General features: G+C 44.3%; 1 protein-coding gene across 1 annotated transcript; it reads right to left on the bottom strand.

Annotated features, from left to right (window-relative positions):
- Positions 1 to 1,111: 1,111 nt before the first annotated feature.
- On the bottom strand, positions 1,112 to 20,243 carry LOC128331888 (T-cell-interacting, activating receptor on myeloid cells protein 1-like). The gene is made up of 5 exons (XM_053265880.1): positions 20,173 to 20,243; positions 9,570 to 9,944; positions 8,082 to 8,369; positions 5,766 to 6,056; positions 1,112 to 2,491 (listed from the first exon to the last, which is right to left on the bottom strand). Exons 1-5 carry the CDS (start codon positions 20,225 to 20,227, stop codon positions 2,301 to 2,303), a joined length of 1,200 nt encoding a protein of 399 aa, XP_053121855.1. The 5' UTR covers positions 20,228 to 20,243; the 3' UTR covers positions 1,112 to 2,300.
- Between the last annotated feature and the right edge of the window lie 199 nt (positions 20,244 to 20,442).

Raw genomic sequence — 20,442 nt, 5'->3', positions numbered from 1 at the left:
CACATTCTGTAAACTTGTACAATAAAAACACATTTCTAGGTATGTTTACCCAAAATGAGGCTCACTAAGTCAAACCCAACTAGGTGGGGGAACAAGGAGCATACATCACATGGACAGAGAAACCAACAGGAATCAAGTGCATTTTGTTACATAGATTCTGATTTTTCAAAAAAGGAAAGGATATACTTTTTCATGCTTTCTCTTTGGAAATCACCATTATTGGGGACAGGGATGGAGTGTGTTCTTTGTTCTTTCACTCACAGAAAACAACTTTAAGTTTTTTCTTGTTCTTTCACTCACTTGTTCTTTCACTCACAGACGCAACTTTAATTTTTTTTTTTACAACATAAGCCAATCATTTCGCTGAGCTGCACCAAGAGGAAAAAGTATACACCAAAAATATATTAGCCAGTCATTCAGTCTTGGTGCTTAGTTAAGGCTCCATACTTCGCGAGTTAGAAATACACCTACACACACTTCACACATGTGCGTGTGCACACACACACACACACACACACACACACACTGTTTCAGGGCTTGACATACAAAGCAAGGCTGCAGTGGTGCAGTGAGAGGGCAGTCTAACAGAACTCCCCAACTAACTGCACTGGAGCAGTGGGGAAGTGGCTATTTTTGATGCCCTCCTCTTCCCCAGGAAACCCTCTGTGCCACCCGAATATTTCTCCCTGAGGGCTATACAACCCTCAGGGACATATTTTCAGGTGGCAGAGAGGGCTGCCTAGGGGAAGGGATGTCATCAAAAATTTCCGCTTCCCTGCTGCACTGGTGCAGTTACTTGGGAAGTTCTGCTAGGCTGCTCTCTCACTACAGAAGTACATCCTTGCTCTGTATATCAGCTAGAGATGAGGCAGAAACCACTACATTTAGGGAAATGCACACTTTTTTTGCAGGGCAAGGAGAGGAAACCATGTGTATGTCTATTTTTGTTTTGTTCCCCTTTTTCCCCTTGCCATTAGAGCAGTGGTTCCCAAACTGGGAGCCTCCAGATGATGCTGAACTACAGCTCCCATCATCCCCAGCCACAATACATTGTAGCTGGGGCGGATGGGAGTTGTAGTTCAGCAACATCTGGAGGCTCCCAGTTTGGGAATCACTGCATTAGAGACAGATGTCTTCTCACATTTGGCTTCTGACAGAGACTTTTTAACTACCCTGGGGTTTCTTTTTGTTTGCATTACTTTCCCCCCTTGTGTGCATGGGTGCATGCATGAACATTCAGAACCTACCTTGCTTCCTTCCTGCAGGCAACGCTATTTTAGCCATCATTTAATTAGCAGATATTTTATGCACATTTATCTGAGAGCGAGTCCCACTTAACTCAGGAGGGCTTATGCCCTACTCAGTAAGCCTCAGTAGAGATTACTTATGCTAAGTAAAAAGCAATTAGGCTCTAATTCTGCTCTTTCAAAAGGTGACAACAGGCTGTAAATAAGACTAATAGATGACAAACTAAATTCAAAAGGGATCCCAATTGTTCACAAATAATGAAGAATAGTAAAAGAATTAGAATCTCTCTGTTCAAGGATTGGCCTTTCCATTCTGAAAAACTCATATCTCTCTCTCTCTCCACACACACACACACACACACACACACACAAGCTCCTCTCAGCTCAGCTCCTTCCACAGCTAAACTCTGCTCTCAAGCGACACAAAGTGAGCAGCTGGCTGCTGTATTCTAAATTATGGGCTGCACAGCTCCCTTTCCTTTATCCATGAGGCTTTTTTGCATGATCATCTGGGGCAGGGCTCAGCCCTCCTGTGGCCAGTTTTAGGAGAGGCTCTGTCATACACACACTCACCCCAGATCCATATAGGACAGCATCTTCAGAGCTGCAGAGGCGGGTTGGTACCGGACAGCAGTGTTCCCTGTAACAGGGATTTCGAGATATTGTTGACTGTAATTCCTATCACCCGCCACTGCAGTGATCTTTGGCTGGGGGTTACGTGAGTTGTAGTCAACAGTATCTGAGAATCCCTGTTACAGGGAGCACTGTTGTACAGGATCAGGTCTGGGCCCAGTTCTAGACAGGATAGAGACCAAGACATCATGGACCACATGAAGCAGGAGGCAAGCAGACCAGTGGGAGTGGCAGGCCAGGGAGAACTTTGGATCTGTGGAGATATCTGCAGCTGTAGCCCTGCAAGGTTTGGTAGTGAGTCTTCATACAAGGCCATTTCTGTCCACACAAAGATTCCTGGATGCTGCCACAGGACAAAAAGAAGGCCTGGGGTGACTAAAAAGAGAAACACTGTGCTTTGTTCAGAAGGGAAACTGATTTTCATGACATCATTTCCGTGATCTCAGTGGCTTCATGGGAGGTGCTTGGCTGAAGGGACTCTGACGCTGGTTCAGGATCATCTGCAGCCTCTCTTCTCCAGCTGTACACAGCCTCAGTGATGATCAGCCCCAAAGCAATCAAGACCAAGCTAGCCACTCCCAGACGGATTTTGTTCACCAGAATTAAGGGAGCTGCAAACGAGAGAGAGAGAGAGAGAGAGAGAGAGAGAGAGAGAGAGGCATTATCTGTCGGTGGCTGCAGTGAAAAAGGGTAGGTTTGCTACTAACTCCACCTCTTGCATTATTTCATTTATCCACAAAGGCTATAGCCCTGTTCAGAAGCTATCAAAATTGGGGACACTGCACTCCCCAAGAGCATGCTTACAACCCCACCTCCATGCTGACATGCTCTGGATTGGAATCCTGTCACTTGCTAGTTGCAGAGACAAATGCTGTAACCCTGGACAACAGGGGTGGGGCTTCATAGCATGTCAGTGCAAGGGCGGGGCTTCTAAGCATGCTCTCAGCTGCTCTATACATGAGTACAGCATCCTCAGTTTTGATAACACCTGAACAGGATAACTCTCTTTCTCTCTATTCAGCCATTATGATTCAACCAGCTCTCTGTAATGGACTGTGAAGACCTTGGCAATGCACCCCATGTACTAGTTGGCATTGGATCTCCACAATGAACATGTAGTACAGTGGTGATGGGCTAGGACTGAGAGCATGAAAATCTGACTTCAGATTTCTGCTGCGCCATGGTGCTCACTGGGTGTTAGGAAGCAGAGACATGGACAGCGGTCACTAGGGGGCACAAGTCCAGAACCAGGACTGGGAGAACCAGAAACTGGGAGAGCATAGGATGAGAGCTGGTCTTGTGGTAGCAAGCATGAATGGTCCCCTTTGCTAAGCAGGGTCAGCCCTGATTACATATGAATTTAGACTACATGCATGAGCCCTATAAGATATTCTCCTTAGGGGATGGGGTTGCTCTTGGAAGAGCACCTGCAAGCAGAAGGTTCCAAGTTCCCTCCCCGGTATCTCCAAGATAGGGCTGAGAGAGATTTCTGCCTGCAACCTTGGAGAAGCCACTGCCAGTCTGTGTAGACAATACTGAGCTAGATGGACCAATGGTCTGACTCAGTCTATGGCACCTTCCTATGTACCTATATTCCCACTAGGGATCATGTCAGGTAGGGGATTAGGAGTCAGAGGATCTAGACAGGAACCACGAGTCAGAAACAAGCCAAGGGTCAAGCAAAGCAGATAGGAGAAACACTATGACAACCACACTAGAACAAGAAAACCTTGATACTGAGGCAAGGACTGCTTCAGCCAAGAAGCCTCTTATTCTTCCTGCTAGAGGGAAAAGTCAATGAGCGATCCCAAAAGACGGGGTTGTCCAGGGCTTCCAAAAGTGTAGGGGCCTGCTGTAATGTAGCAGGCTGCCACAAGGGGCAGCAATGTGCAGGGCCCCGGGCAAGTAGAGCATAACACAGGGCCACCCTCTCTCACTTGCTCTCTCTTATCTCACAGGGTGGTTGTATGAATAAAATGGGAAGAGGAGGAACACCATAGAAGTTGCCCTGAGATCCTTGGAGGAAGAATGGGACATAAAACATTTTGTTCTAGTAAGAACTAATCTGCCAACTTTCCTTTCATTATCCCTACAAGTGGACTAAATTTGGTTTGGATCAGTTAGCCAGTTCACAAGTTAGCCCTCTTGTGCCTCAAATGTTCATGTGCCCACCATATTCTCATCACAAACCATCATCACAAACTATGCGTTTGAGGTATCTCTATGTGTCCTTACAACTGTACAATATTTGGTCCAAATCATTTCCCACTTATTTACTATTTATTTAATATTCCCACTTGCATCTCAAATGTTCACATGTCTGCCATCTTGAATCAGGGTGGATGACATCATTACAAACTATGCCATTGAGGTGTCCCTATGTGTCCCTAAACCTGTAGAAAATTTGGTTCAAATTGATTAGGCAATTCACAAGTTAGCCCTCTTGCGCCTCAAAAGTTTACACATCTGCTATATTGAATTGGGGCCAATGACATCATCACAAATTACACTGTTGAGGTGTCCCTACAACTGTACCTGATGTGGTTCATATTGGTCCAGGCATTGCAAAGTTGATAGCGGAGAATGGACACACACACGGAATGCCGGGTGATCTCATAAGCCTACTGGAAAGTAGGCCAAAATCTAAACAAAGTGTTGCAGTTCCAGTTTTTAAAGTGCTTCTATTAGACAAGCCCACTTAATTTTTATTGTTATTGATACCTCACCTCCTGTTTCTTCAATGATTCTGGATTGCAAGGTTGGTTTGGATTTGTGAGTCTTTTCAGATCCACGGCTTTGATTTCCACATTACTTATGTTTTCCTGCAGTCTGAGGAATGGGATACAGCTCTGATAGAGTTAACTTGGGGGAAAACAGTTGACCTTGATTGACAGACTGGAGACCCTAGGTCATGACCCAATCGATTAACAAGTGAGTGAGACTAAAGGACTCCTGAGGGTCTTATGGGAAGATGAAAGGGTGTACCCAGTGAGAGAGAAGAAATGGAGTCTTGCCAGAGTCTCTCGGTGTGAGTTCTGCAAGTCCCTGAGGGTCAGGGATTTCAGGGGTTGGTCTCACCTAGGCCCTGGTGAGGTCCAAGGGAACGAAGCCAAGGCTTATGGCTTCAGAAGATTAGACTTAGGAGAAAGTGTTTTAGTAAGACTTGAGTTAGAATTTATTATCCTTTTGTGTGTATTGCTTTGTATACCCAAGTATCTGCTTCTTGTAACTTACTATCTTCAAGCCTAGTCTAGGGACAGATTACTTTAAGTGCTTCCTGAGAACATCTGGGTGTTTTGAATGCTCTCGTAAGCACTAAGCTAATATTGTTTGCAACAGTTATGCATGAAATCCTGAACTGGCTTATTCTTCTTTTAAAAATAATAAATCAATACATTGTTTTCTTTGTTTTTACAAGCCCTCTCAGAGTGTTTGACTTTGGGAGATGGGGAGGGGAAGCCCCTAGTTCACATGCTCTCAACAGGAATAGTAAAGCCTACTACCTCCCCCACTTAAGCTTATATAAGTGGAACCATGTATGTATGTATGTATGTATGTATGTATTTGCCTGCTAGAAAAGTACAGAGGGGACGGGGAGTTTTAGTGTTCCTATTCCAGTCAGAGGTAACTCTGTTAATTAAGGAGTGCTTGGTGGCAGCGAGACAATCTACCAGAGATGATTCTTTATTTTTAAATTAATTGTAAACCCAGTCAGTTCACCAGGTAACAGGGAGGGGTGACTTGGCAATAATTCTTCACACATGAGTTGGCTGGTTGGATCTGTTCCTTACATAAGCTACTTACAATATCCTGTAAACAGGATGTGATGTCATGCAACAGCAAGAGTTAGAAAAGGAAAGAAAAAGAAAAAGATGGGCTCCTCACCTGTCACAATCAGTTGCATGGCCTCACTTGGCACTGACAGTACAAACCAATTTCCTCTCTGGTGATACTGACAGGTGTAGTTTCCTGCATCCTCCAATCTCAATACACGGAAAAAGAACTTAGTTGTGTTTCCAACCAAGTCTATGCTCTCTGATGTTCTTACATCGTTTGATTGGAACAGGGAGAAGTTCAGACCGTTCTCTGGCCCCTGGCACTCGATGGTGACATTCGAGTCCACAGTATGTGGTCCTTCAGGCCACAGGTGGATGGAAGGTTTGGTGAGTGTGGAATCTAGGAGTAGTGGGGTGGGAATGAAAGAGACATGGAATAACATTCTGTGTGCACCCCTGTTGGGAATCAAATGGTTCTACGGATGTGATCAGGATAAGCAGTATACCAACAGCTGGATGTCTAGCCCTTAATGCTGGAAAGATAGACTTGACAGCATGAACAGCTGGCCCTCATTATCCATGGTCCCAGCAACAGTCTTGTATATTTCCCCTGCTGAGATGCATTCTTCTATATAAGTACACTAATTCTATTACTATTCTTATGTATAATAATTCGGTCTGGTGAAGTTCATTTTTTTATTTTTCTATCAAGGACCTTATGTTATTTTCTTTTCCTCCTTTTCTTTGTTGGGTATGATACATTCTGTATCATACAAAATTCGTGATGGTGTCTACCTTGTGTTTCTTTTTAGATTTTGAGCTCCTTGGGGACAGGGAGCCATGTTATCTATCTATCTATCTATCTATCTATGTAAATCACTTTGACAACTTTTGTTCAAAAGCAGTATAAAAATATTCATAGTAGTAGGAGCTCAAATAGCTCCCAGTCTGCGCACACACACACACGCACACACCACCACCACCACCAGCCACTGCAGAGATGCTATTCTAGACTGAATAGAGACAATGGCTCTATCCACTGCTAAATATAGAGGCTATCCTCATGAGCAGCCTAGCCCAGGCGAGGACAGCCCAGCTTGGCCTAGGCTGCTCATGCGGAGTGCCGGGATCATGCCCGATCCTGGCGCTCCAGCCCTGCCCAACCCTTCAGGGATTCACCTTGGTAAATTTTGCTCCCAGACCTCCCCCGCTGCTGCGAGGCCCCCCCAATGCAAGCCCCCCCAAAGCTGCTTTTGGGGGCCTCCTGCAGCCACCCCATTCCCACCCTGCTGCTGCGCTGCTGTGCCAAATGAACCTCATAATTTCCACCTCCATGTGCACGGCCAAGGGGTAGCAGCCAGGGGTGTGTGAGCCAAGCAGGCCCACCCCCTCAGTGGCAGATAGAGTGACCGCTGGGCCTGTCCGTCCATCCCAGTGGCTCTTGAGAACTGCAAGGTGCTTCAGTGCACCTGCACAGTTGAAATAGATCATCGCAAGCCCGTGACGGGATTCCAATGATCTATTTCAACTGTGCAGGCACACTGAAGTGCCTGGCAGTTCTCAAGAGCTGCCAGGATGGACAGACAGGCCCAGCAGTTGCTCCTTCCACCACCGTGTGGGGTGGGGAGGCCTGAGCAGCCCACCCCCCCCCACCCCCCAGCCACCACCCCTTGGCCATGTATATGGTGGCTGAAATTATGGGGGGGAAACCCCAGAGGTTTGGTGCGGTGGGGCAGCAGCGGGGTGGGCACAGGGTGGCTGCAGGAGGCCCCCCTGGCCATTTGGAGCCCCCCCAACCTTGGAGGCTGCAGACTGGGGTCCCGAGGTCCGGGGGTAAGAGCGCCTACTAGCCTTTAGCCAGAGCTGTCTGTATGCACACAGCCCGAGCATACATAGAGTCAGGTGCCTAGAGTGCCCATCTCCCAGGAGAATCCTCCAATGCATTGTGCTCATTCTGTGCTGCATTTTGGGATTCCTGGAGGTCAGGGAAACAAGTCCTAGCCTCCATAGATCTGCACTGCACGGAGCAGCGTGGATCATGTGGGCACACCAATGTATGCCAAAGAGGGCAGGGACTATTGTCTGGGAGGAAGGTAGATCCATCCAGGTTCAGGAGCTGCGTGCTCTCCCAATTTTCACTGGTGTGTGAGCCAACAACTAGGTAGGAGGAGAGGGATGCTTGTGCGCTAGCTAGGAGCTTGGCAAGACAGTTTCCCATCCTACCTTGGTCAAATGCTGGGTATAAAAACTGGGTAGGATGGTGCTATCCTACCCAGCTCCTGCCTCATAGACAATCACTCCCGCCTCCTCTGATCTAGTTTGCCTACCCAGTTTTTTCAATTGTGTGAAGGACTTTCCTATATCTCATCCAGGGAAAGAAACATGGGAAGTGACAGAAAGCAGAACACCAAGCCGGGCTTCTTACCAGTCACATACAGTTCCATCGGCTCACTTGGCACAGACCAGACAAAGGGATATCTTGTGTGCTGGTACTGAAAGGTATATTTCCCTGCATCTTCCAAACGCACTGCAGAAAAAGTAAACTCAGCGGTGTCTCTGTCTTGCTCTAGCAGTTCCTTTATCAGGTCCCTTGATTTGTGCAGGGAGAAGTTAAGACCCTTATTTGGACCCTGGCACTTAATGACGAAATTCATGCCTGAAGAAACCTGTTCCATGGATCTCATCTTGAAGGAGGGTTTGGGGAGACTGGAATCTAGCGAGAGGAAAATCACAGTAAGGAAGGCATGGTTCACACTGCTTGATGGTCATTTTGTCATGTTTGTCTTACCATAATAGATCTGGAATGGGTACTATATTGTATTTTTCTTCCACTATACACTTAAATATGGTTTTCTCTCTGGGGAATCAGTGCAATCAACATGCAATCCACATTTACATGGAAATATTGGTACACCTAAGCATCCTCCCTTTTTCTGTTTGCATGTCAATTTCTTATTAACTTGCATCTTTTCATCTCCCATATACAGCTGGATATAATTTGCTACCAGTCCCAAAGATTTTTATCTGACCTGCCAAAGAGTGTGTTTCCAAACACTGTTAAGTTGAGTTTAGACCAAATTTCAAAATCTTCCTTTCTTTTTTTGGAGAGACAAGCACAATTACTTTTAAATAGTTATTTATGATCATAAATAATAATAGTAATTTATGAATTACCCTAATGGATAGTTAAGGGGCGTGTTTGTGTCAGTTAACTAGTTGTTAGCAGCAATGCTATAGGCCACAAGTTTTAGATCTTTCCACATTTAATTTGCATCCTCAGCCAAAAAATCTGTGTGTGTGTGTGTGTGTGTGTGTGTGTGTGTGTGTACTCTTAAATGAAAATCTGGAGTGGAGGCTACAGAGGCTTTCTGACAGAAGGATGTTTCTTAGAGACTAGTGACTGGGTGGTATATAATATGCTGGTAACCTACAGGCTCATCTACTGTTATGCACTCTACATGGGGCTGCTGCTGTACGTAGTACAGAAACTACAATTGGTACAGAATGTGGCAGCCAGAATGGTCTCTGGGACAACCCGAAGGGACCATATAACACTGATTTTAAAAGAATCGCACTGGCTGCCAATATGTTTCTGAAATAAAAAGTGCTGGTTATTACCTATTTGCCCTCAAGGTGACCTGAGTGGCTTGCTTACCACTCAGTTTCAATGCATTTACACTTTGGTCTTTTGGTCCCAATTTTCTTAGGGTTTGGAGAATATAGAATGTAGGAGGAAGAACTCAATGAAACCCATTCACATATCTAGTTATTCAACCTACATCCCATAAAATGGAACAGAACATCAGATATATATTAGTCAGTTAAGCTTTTCCATTTGAACTACAGATGCAGAATAACTGAAACCTGTTTTAGTGTCATTTGTAAAATGAAAAGCATTGAGTAAGGCGCTCACCTATTATGTTGATTGTTAGGTTCTTACTGTCATATGAGCATCTTGTCTGGTTTGCTGGTTGGTAATTTAATTTTTTGCCTTTTTGGCACTTTGAGTTATTGACTAGTTTGTCCTCTGATATATTGGTTGGTAGGACTGAGCAATATTGACACCAGTAGATCCCCGCATCTGATGGTTTCGCTCCAAAAATGGGAAATACAGTTTCATTCTCTTCTCTTCTGTACATTTTCAATATGCGCAAAGATGAACGCATTTGGTACAGTCTTGACTCTTCCCATTCTAAGTCTTCACATTTACAGTGGATGCTGAAATTTGCCCGCAAAGTGACCACCTCACTAGGACTCATTAAGATGGAAGGCGTACTATACCTTCTTCCTGGATGAGAAAAAAGGAAGGAGAGTGAGATTTGGAAGGTGAAGTATCTGCAGCAGTTTGACATTATAATATGGAAGCAGAGGCGTATCTAGTAGGGTTGTGCGTTTTGTTTTGTTTTTCTGTTTTGTTTTTGGCCCGAATCCAAAATACCCCCGTTTTGTTCTTTGTTCGAAATTGCAAAATCTGAATCCGAAATGTTTTGGATTTTAAAAAATGGCCCCAGGGAAAAACTAGTGGGTGGGGGTGGTAGTGCCCAATGGGTGGAAACTACCATCCAAATTTCAGAGGAATTGGGCAAAAGGCTGGGTTTTGGTGAATTTTTGAAGTATAGAATTTTTCCCTTAGGGAAGAATGGAGGTTTCAGCAAAAGTATAGCTTCATGTTGGGGGAAAAGGGGTGGCCCAGAGCAGAGTAGGGTGGGTGGTAGTGCCCAGTGGGGACAAGGAAGCTGCCAGAATTATTTCAAAGGAATTGGGCAGAGGGCTGATTTTTAAAGATGTAATGGAGTTTGTGCATCTGTAAAGTTCTTCCCCATAGGGAATGATGGACCTCCATAATTCCTGCCCCATAACTGCACTTGGGGGGCACCAGGGTGGCCCAGAGCGAGTGGTGGTGTAGACCACATAGGGTGCCAACCACCCCCATGGGTTGCTAACCCATGGGGTACTGGGTTCTGTTGTTTCTGAGATGTTATGAGTGTAGATTCAGATTCTCTGGTAGCATATGAGACTGGATTCATGGTTTGTCATTGAAAATCTGATATGCTACCAGAGAATCTACACTCAGAACACCTCAGAAACAACAGAACCCAGCACCCCATGGGTTAGCAACCCATGGGGGTGGTTGGCACCCTATGTGCACTACACGACCACTCACTGCCGGCCACCCCAGTGCCCCCCAGGTGGAGTTATTGGTCTGCTTAAACCTCCATTATTCCGGAGGGGGGGGGACCTTAAAGAAGTGTAAACTTCCAACAATTCCTGAGAAATCAGCCCTTTGCCCTATTCCTTTGGAATCTGGGTTGTGGCAGGCGCCCCTTGGAGTACTGCCACTCAACCCACTGTTTTGCCCCTCAAGCCCCCTTTCTGCCCCAAATCTGCCCCAAAGACATTTCAACTTTAGAAATTCTTTAAAAATCAGCCCTTTCCCTAATTCCTTTGGAATCTGGGTGGCAGCAGGCATCCATTGGGGCACTACCACCTGAACCACTCTTCTGCCCCTAAAGCCCCCTTTCTGCCCCCAATCCACCCCAAATAATATCAACATCACACATCAACAACAGCAGAGCTTTGGAAAAAATCAGGCAGATTTCCAAAGGTCATGCACATCCACGTCCCCCCCGCCCGAAATGCAATTGATCTCCACACAACAGTGTGAAACAACAACAATGAAGTGCACACTGCCCCACCGGCCAAAGAGGGTAAAATTTACCCTTAAATTTGCTTAAAAGGAATAAGGAGGCAATTGCCAGCAGATCAGCCCATGCTTTCGCTGGCCAATCTGCGGGCTGGAAGGGCTGGAAATGCAAACAGATGTCAAAAATAAAAATGGAGACTGAAGGAGAAAGACTTTCTGTGATTGCAAAATGGAGTTCCAAAACAGCCAAAGCAACAAAACATTTTGTATCCGAAACAGGGACATTTTGGTTTGGCTACAGAATTTTCTGTTTTGAGCATTGGGTGTTTTGTTTTGGCTACAAAACAGCTGAAATGGCCTGTTGTGTTCACAAAACGTTTTGTATCCGAAACGAAACACATATCCCTAGTATCTAGGGAAAATAGCACCTAGGGCAAGCACTGAAATTGCGCCCCCTGTCCAAACATCTGACACCCACCTTTCAGATAACTTTACCATCATATCAGCTGAAAAATACAAGGCAAGCTCGTTAATCTTTTAATATTTCAAAAACTATTTATCAGTGGACGTAGCCAGACCAAAAAATGCTGTAATACTACAAATTTCAGTATGCTGGGGCTCATGAAATACCCAAATACTATGTGGAGGTGTACTGGGAAAACTAAACAGAAGTGCCAGTTCTCTGCTCTGCATTGTAGCATCACTATTACATGTTTTAAAAATAAATGGAGAATTTGACTTTTCCCAGATACTCTGAAAATAATTAAAGGATATGAAGAGTAAACTGTGTCACTGCTTGGATTAATATTAATATTAATATTAATATTAATATTAATATTAATATTAATATTAATATTAATATTAATATTATAATATATATTATATTATATTATATTATATTATATTATATTAATATCAATATATTATTATTATTGTTATTAATAATAATAATAATTATTATTATTATTACATTTATATCACGCTCTTCCTCCAAGGAGCCCAGAGTGGTCTTCCTCCGAGGAGCCCAGAGTGGAGCCCATTTATATCCTGCTCTTCCTCCAAGGAGTCCAGAGCAGTGTACTTGAGTTTCTTTTTCACAACAACCCTGTGAAGTAGGTTAGGCTGAGAGAGAAGTGGCTGGCCCAGAGTCACACAGCTAGTATTATGGCTGAATGGGGATTTGAACTCAGGTCTCCCCGTTCTTAATCCAGCACTCTAACCACTACACCATGCTGGCTCTCCTACACTATGCTGGCTATCCAGAATATATTCTAGTATTTCAGAAAGACAGTTAAAATGAGAGAAAGAGAGCAAGCAACTCCCAGTGGGCCTTAATACTAAGGATTTCACACTGATTCAAAGACAAACTCACCATTAATAGCCATATTATTAAGATATCACATTTAACTCACTTATCACAAGAAGCAAAGTAAAAGAAAACAAATAAAATCCTAGCTCATAAGCTTCAGCTCAGTATTCACAAGCCCTGATTCCCTGAACATCGTGCCAAACTAAATATGTGTACAGTGACTTATATTATATTACTTAAAAAAAATTTTTTTTAACCTGTAGCCCCTTCGGGGAGCTTCGTAAAGGCCATGGGTGGGGGGGTCTGCGAAGGGCCTTGCAGGGACCATTTGAGCATGTGCGGTGACCATTTTTTAAAATAAATTTTGTTTTAAAAAATGGCCGCTGAAAAAAAACTGGCCGCCGCGCATGCTAAAATGGCCTCTGCAAGGCCTGGCATGGCCTAGGGCCTCAAAGAGGCCATTTGAGCATGCACGGTGGCCATTTTGTTTTTGGCGGCCATTTAAAAAATGTCTTTAATTTTGAAAAATGGCGCCCCCTTCAAGTGGCGCCCAGGGCATGTGCCCTGCCTGCCCTACTCTAGATACGTCCTTGCATGGAAGAACTCAGAATATTGAGTTCAGAGAGAAAATATCAATTGCATGATTCATTTAAGTTTAAGAACATTTCCAAACAGAGGTCATATTCATTAGCTTTCTCAGAGTTTCTTTAAAGATTCATGTAGATGTGCATAATATTAGTAGCAAGTCCACTGTGGAGGTACCCTCACAGCATTTATCAACTCTCTCAGGGTGGTGGCTTCTCAACTCTAGACAGTCTTGGAAGAAACTGATTATCTGGAACCATTTCGAACAAGTTTTCAGGCAGGCTGTGTGGGGTGGAGACAGCCTTGGTTTGCTTGATGTATGATCTCCAATCAGGAATTGAGAGAGGGAGTGTGACTCTGTTGGTTCTCTTGGATCTCTCAACGGCTTTCAATAACATCAACTATGGTATCCTTCTGGTCGCCTGATGGGGTTGGGAGTGGGAGGCACTGCTTTGTGGTGGTTATGCTCCTACCTCTTGGGTAAATTCCAGTTGGTGTCACTTGGAGATTGTTGCTCTTCATAGTGAGAGCTATGGTGTCCTGCAGGGCTCCATTCTAGGGATGTGGGACGGGGTTCGGTATTGAACCCGTTCAACATTGAACATGGCCAGTTTGGTGGTTCGATAACTGTCCTCAAACTGAACTAGCCCCTGTTCAGCCCGATCATGGACTGAATAAGTCCAGGTTTAGGTCTGGGGGTTCTGTTTAAAAAAAAAAATCTAAACTTTTTTTTTTTACTAAGTAAACTCACTGCCTCCCGGTCTGGGGGCTGCTCCATGACTGCGCCGGGGGTAGTGGTGGTGGTCCTCCAGAGGTTCCCCCTTCCCCTGCTGGCCTACAGTTAGTTAAAAATATGCCCGGTTTAGGCAATTTTTGGCTGGCCATGCAGAGGCCCATTGGGCATGCGTGAAGACCTCTAAATGGTTGCTGCCATGGAGCAGAGGCCCCAAACAGGCTGAAAATCACTTGAACCAGGCATATTTTTAACTAACTGGAGGCCAGCAGAGGAGGGGGACCTTCTGGACACACACACACACCACAGCTGCGGAGCAGCCCCTGAACTGGGAAGAGGTGAGTTTTTTAGTTTTTTTAAAAAAGCTTAAAAAAAAAAAATTAACCAAACCCCCGAACCTGAATCGGGCAACCTGGTTTTGTGCACACCAGTGCTCCCTCTAACAGGGATTCCCAGATGTTGTTGGCTACAACTCCCAGAATCCCCAGCTGCAATAGCTTTTGCTTGGGCATTATGGGATTGTAAACAACATCTGGGAATCCCTGTTATAGGGGACACTGATGCACACCCCTAAGCCATTCTATCTCCAATTCTTTTTAACATCTGCATGAAACCATGGGGGGAGATCATCAGGAGATTTGGTGCAGGCTGTTGTCATTATACTGATAACACCCAGATTTATTTCTTCATATCAACGTTGTCAGGAAACGACTTAACCGCTCTAAATGCTTGCCTGAAATTGGTGATGAGATGGATCCAAACAAGACAGAGGTACTACTCATTGTGGGATGTTGGAATTTAGGACGTAGTTTAGATCTGCCTGTTCTGGATGGGGTTTTCCTCCCACTGAAAGATCAGGTACATAGTTTGGGAGTACTTCTGGACCCAAACTTCTTAGTGATCACTCAGGTTGAGGCATTGACCAGAAGTGCTTTTTATCAGCTTTGGCTGATACATAGCTATGTCCATTTCTCAAGACCTTAAAACAGTGGTGCGTATGCGGGTAACATCTAGGCTTGACCTGCAATCTGATCTACATTGCGGGCATGTGTATGCAGTGGAGCATTTAGGCACAGACCACAGGGCAGGGGTCCATGGTCTCATGCCTCTTGGGGGGCCTCCAAATTTATTTTATTTATTTATCAAATTTGTACACCGCCCCAAATTTTCATCTCTGGGCGGTTAACAATAGCATAAAACAAGTTAAAAACATATACAAAAACTTAAAACAATTTAACAATTTAAAAATCAACCACAGATTAAAACCTAAACATTTTTAAAAGCTGAAAAAGCTTAGGTGAAGAGATGGGTTTTCAAATGCTTTTTAAAAATTGTCAGAGATGGTGAGGATCGTATCTCAGTAGGGAGCGCATTCCACAGTCTCGGGGCAGCAACCGAGAAGGCCTATCCCCGTGTGGCCACCAGCTGAGAGGGCGGCAACTGGAGACGGACCTCTCAAGACGACCGCAATGGGTAGTGGGGCTCATAATGAAGAAGACGTTCTTATAAATACCCAGGGCCTAAGCCATTTAGGGATTTATAAGTTATAACCAGCACTTTGTATTTTGCCCAGAAACCTATTGGCAGTCAGTGTAGCTCTATCAGAAAAGGAGTGACGTGATCTTGCCAAACCTGGCCACCGCATTCTGTACCAACTGAAGTTTCCGGACTACATACAAAGGCAGCCCCACATAGAGTGCATTACAGAAGTCAAGTCTGGAGGTTACCAACATATGTACCACTGTTTTGAGGTCGTTCATCTCAAGAAACGGACGCAGCTGGTGTATCAGCTGAAGCTGATAGAAAGCCCCTCTGGCCACCGCCTCAACCTGAGATACCAGGGAGAGGTGTGGATCCAGAAGTACTCCCAGACTGCAAACCTGTTCCTTTTGGGGAAGTGTGACCCATCTAGAACAGGCAGATCAAAATCATCTCTGGAGTTCTGACCCCACACAATAAGTACCTGCGTCTTATCTGGATTCAGTCTCAGTTTATTTTCCCTTGTCCAGCCCATTACTGCTTCCAGGCAGGCATTTAGGGAAGTTATGCCATCTCCTGAAGAAGTTGACATGGAGAAGTAGATTTGGGTGTCATCAGCATACTGATAACACCCTGCTCCAAATCTCCTGATGATGTCTCCCAGTGGTTTCATGTAGATGTTAAAGAGCACTGGAGAGAGTATGGAGCCTTGAGGGATACCATACTTAAGCTCAGATTTTGAAGAGCAACAGTCTCCAATCACCACCATTTGGAATCTGTCCGAGAGGTAGGAGCGGAACCACTGTAAGTACCTCCCACCCCCAACACTCTCAGACGTTCCAGAAGGATACTATGGTCGATAGTATCAAAAGCTGCCGAGAGATCCAAAAGGACCAACAGAGTCACACTTCCTCTGTCAATTCCCAATTGGAGATCATCCATCCAAATGCTTGTTGGGGGCGTGTGTGGCTCCCTAGAGTCCTGAGATGCGACACTCCATAACTCCTACTGCGCATGTGTGCAGACAGGGGAGACCGAGGGCGGTGAGTGGAGTGGAGCAGGTGAGGTGCAGAACGAGGCAACCAGGCTGGTCTCTGGGGCCACCTGAAGAGACCACATTATTCCTATTTTAAAAGAACTACACTGGCTTCCAATTTTTTTCTGGGCAAAATACAAAATGTTGGTTATTACCTTTAAAGCCCTGAATGGCTTGGGGCTAGAGTATTTACTGTAAGAGAAAGCCTTCTTCTTTATGAACCTTGCTACCCATTGAGATCATTGGAGGAGGTTTGGTTGCAGTTACCATCGGCTTGCTTGGTTATGACCCCGAATCAGGTCTTCTTTAGAGTTGTCCCAGGGTTCTGGAACACACTCCCAAATGAAACCAGAATCTCCCCATCTGTGGTTGTTTTAAAACGGCTTTTGAAAGCACACCTATTTTATTAGGCTTTTAGTTTGTGATGTTTTAACGTTTTGTAGTTTTATTGATAGTAATTTTAATTTGTATTTACATGGTTTTTAGGTTTTAGTTCTTTGGTTAAATTTTAAAGCACCATAAAATTTTATTTATAGGGTGGTATAAAAATACAAGAGAGGGAGAGGGAGAGAGGTGGGGAGAGGTGTTCTATTGTTTCACTTGGATCAGGCACAGCGTGAGCCACAGGTCAGGAGCTGGATTACATGGTACAGTCATTCCAATTGCGGTTTTCCCAACAGTGGTTTTGAGTATCCACGACTTGAAAATTGTGACCGGTCTCACCAACTGAGACCCAAGTATCCACAGCTGGTGAGATTTCTTAGTGATTGGGTGGGTGGGGTGTCAATCTACTCATTTTTCTTGCTGATCTTGCTGACTTCTCGTGATTTAAATAAATAATTTAAATAATTTAAATAAATTTAAAGGGCCTTTTAGTGATTGGAGGGGGGGGGTCAATAGATCCTTTTAGTGATGGTTTTTTTTTAAAAAAAAATGTTTTTAAAAGCACATTGATTAATTAAAAAAATTCAGTTATATGTTTTGAAGAGTTTATAGATTTGTTTTTGCAACATAAAGTCACATTTCCTGATAATCTACAAATACTCAGTTTTGCATAAACAATCCTGCCAATTAAAGTAGCTGAATACACTACTTTTTACACTGGAATATTCTGGGGGAAAGATTTGTTTATTTTATTTTTAGAAGAAATTCTGAATATCATCATATTTTTAACTGTTATTTTTCTCAACAGATTTTTAACACTCAGCAATCGGATCAATAATTCAAAAACAACATTCTGCTCAAGAGAAGCAGAAGAGCTTTCTCAGATTCAGAAGTACTCATTCAAATTTACCATATATGGCAATTTGTTATTCTATAAAATAATGTTTGAAGTTGAAATCCTACTAATTTTAAACTACTTTTCTACTTCCCTTTTGCATGCACATTAATAAAAACTTCTGTTACATATATTTAATTTATTGCACTTTTCTATAAATGCAATCTACACAAAATGACTTTGCCCAGTCATTGCCCAATTGGTTTTTCCTGAGTACTTAGCTTCAGAAGACTCCATAATAACAGAATAAAATCAGTGATGGGCATTTATTGTTGATTCCCCCTACTAAAGGTTCTGAAGGTAGAGCCTGAAAGGGCAAGTCCTGGTAAGGAACTCCCTGGCTCTGAATATAGCTGCTTGATAAGGAGAGTCTAGGACACTCTGGCACTTGTAGAGATAAACAGACATTCCCTTCTCCCACCCTTTCTTTTTATAGGCAGCCAGGTGGCAAGAGACTTTGCCAGGGCATACAAAGTGGGTTGAGGTGGCAAAATGACTTAAGAGGGAGCATGGGGTGGTGGTGAGATAGCAGGAGACCTTGCAAGGATACACAAGGTGGTATGAATAAGGCATGAACTTTCTACTTCAGAGGTATAATAAGGTCATTCTCATGACCAAATTGGCTGGGGCTGGGGGCAGGGCCGGGGCTACCATTAGGCCAACTAGGCATCCGCCTAGGGCGCAGACCTCAGAGGGGCGCAGAGTGTATCAAATCAATCCAAATTATTTGTGTGCCAAAATATTTGCAATTTAAAATAAATTTAGCAGTTTCAAGTTAAGTGCTTTTTCATTTTTTCTATCAAACATCTGTTTTTGAAAATCGAAGTTGAAATATTTTTGGGGTGTGTGCAAGTACTGAACCTTGCTTAGGGTGCAAAATAGTCTGGCACCAGTCCTGGCTGGGGGGGGAAGGCTGGAGCCTACCTCCTTTCCCCCACACAATCTGAGCCCGAAGAGGGCTCCGCCACTCACACAACCAGATGAGTGGTGTGGCAGTGACCAGCATGGCAAGCGGGAGGTGGGGGAAAGGCAGCTGGGCCGCCAGATTTCCCACAATGCACCATGCAAGCAAGGATATCACATGACTTCAGATATCTCCCTGCTGCTGGGTCATTCCTTCTCTCGGCCTCTATGGCCAAGATGGCTGCTGGCAGCCTGGGAGGAGGTGCTGGTGAGCATCCACACGACCACGCAGTGGGGTAGGAGGTGCACGCATGCCCTCCTACTTCACTTTTAGCCTGGTTTACAACCAGGACTACCTGGGGGTGGAATGCCAGGATCAGGAGTGATCCTGGTGCTGCTCATGACCAGCCCTACGTGGGGAAGCCCTACTCTACTCCTGTGGGCCTGGTCGTGTGAATGACCTCATTGCCTATGAATATGGAGGCTCCACTTGGATAGCATGATGAGTAAGAGCTACAGTTAAAGTTCCCATTCTCACAATGACCAATCAGATTTTCCTTTTCAAAAGGCCTGTAAATTCAGTAATCCAAAAACCTTCAGTTTAAAAGGAGAGTTAAGATCATTTTGGTTTTCACTCATGCTCTAAAAAGGATGGAAATTGCAAGTTAAGGCACCCATCTTAACTTCCATGCCATTTAATCTGTAAAGACTTGGTACAGTCTCGTATATTATGCTGCTTTAGAAATGAGGCTACATGAATGCTTTGTCTTGGTCTTTCAGTTTTGGTCTTTATCTTGGTCTTTCAGTTTTCAGTATTGGTCTGGGCAGGGATGTATGCATCTAGGCATAAATTCAACAAGTGCAATTACCCCAATTACTTGCTAGAAGTGCTTCTGATGAATTTCTGCCTGATACATCTTTACAAAGCACAGTGCTTCCCCCCAATGCTACCTGTATAGTAAGTGTCCAGCCAAAAATTCAAGAAGTCCCCAATCCAGCCACAATAATGACCTGTATATATACCTGAAGATTTTCTGTCTGATTCATCTCTACAAGACACAGTTCTTCACCCAAGTTTGACATACTATAGCAGGGCTTGGAACTTTTACACATGAGCAGAACTCACCCTCTTTTAGGAACATAGGAAGCTGCCTTATATTGAGTCAGACTATTGGTCCATCTAGCTCAATATTATCTACACAGACTGGCAGTGGCTCTCCAAGATTAGAAGCAGGTGTCCCTCCCAGCTCTACCTGGAGATGCCAGGGAGTGAACCTGGTACCCTCAAGCATGCAGATGCTCTTCCAATGAGATATGGCCCTATTCTCCATCTTATAGTGCTTGCTACCAAATTGCATCCAAATCTGGATCCAAACTGCATCCAGTTGCATCCTGTTTGCATCCAAATGTAAGCCAAGGTGGACCCTGCTTAGCAAAGGGAACAAGTCATGCTTGCTACCACAAGACCAGCTGCCTTTCCTACCTGTAAGTACACCCCATGCCCTTATGTATGAGAACCTTGAATCCTTGCTAGAAGTAGAAACTTACCCTTACTTGTGAGTAGGCCTTCCATTCTTACTTGCCAGTAGACCCTTAACATCATTCATGAGTAGACCAGGATTTATCTGTAGGTAGCCCCTCAAACATATTTGCTGTAGTTCTCATATAATTACTCACAAGAAGATATAACCCTCTTATTTCTGAATAGAACATGAACCATTCTCATGTGTCCACCTGAAACATACTCCTGAGTAGACAGTGCATCCTTGCTTATGAGTAACTCCTCAACTTTATGAGTAGTTCTCACCTTTATTTGTG

This window comes from Hemicordylus capensis, chromosome 6 (assembly GCF_027244095.1).
Source record: "Hemicordylus capensis ecotype Gifberg chromosome 6, rHemCap1.1.pri, whole genome shotgun sequence".
Lineage (NCBI taxonomy): Eukaryota > Metazoa > Chordata > Lepidosauria > Squamata > Cordylidae > Hemicordylus > Hemicordylus capensis.
This window is presented reverse-complemented; position numbering and strand designations above follow the sequence as displayed.

Coding starts and splice junctions, on each gene's coding strand:
- LOC128331888 (XM_053265880.1), bottom strand. CDS start 20,227: ATGATGTTAAGGGTCTACTGGCAAGTAAGAATGGAAGGCCTACTCACA. Junction 9,945..20,172: donor AGGCCTACTCACAAGTAAGG/GTAAGTTTCTAC, acceptor TTTCTCATCCAG/GAAGAAGGTATAGTACGCCT. Junction 6,057..8,081: donor GATGGAACTGTATGTGACTG/GTAAGAAGCCCG, acceptor CACTACTCCTAG/ATTCCACACTCACCAAACCT.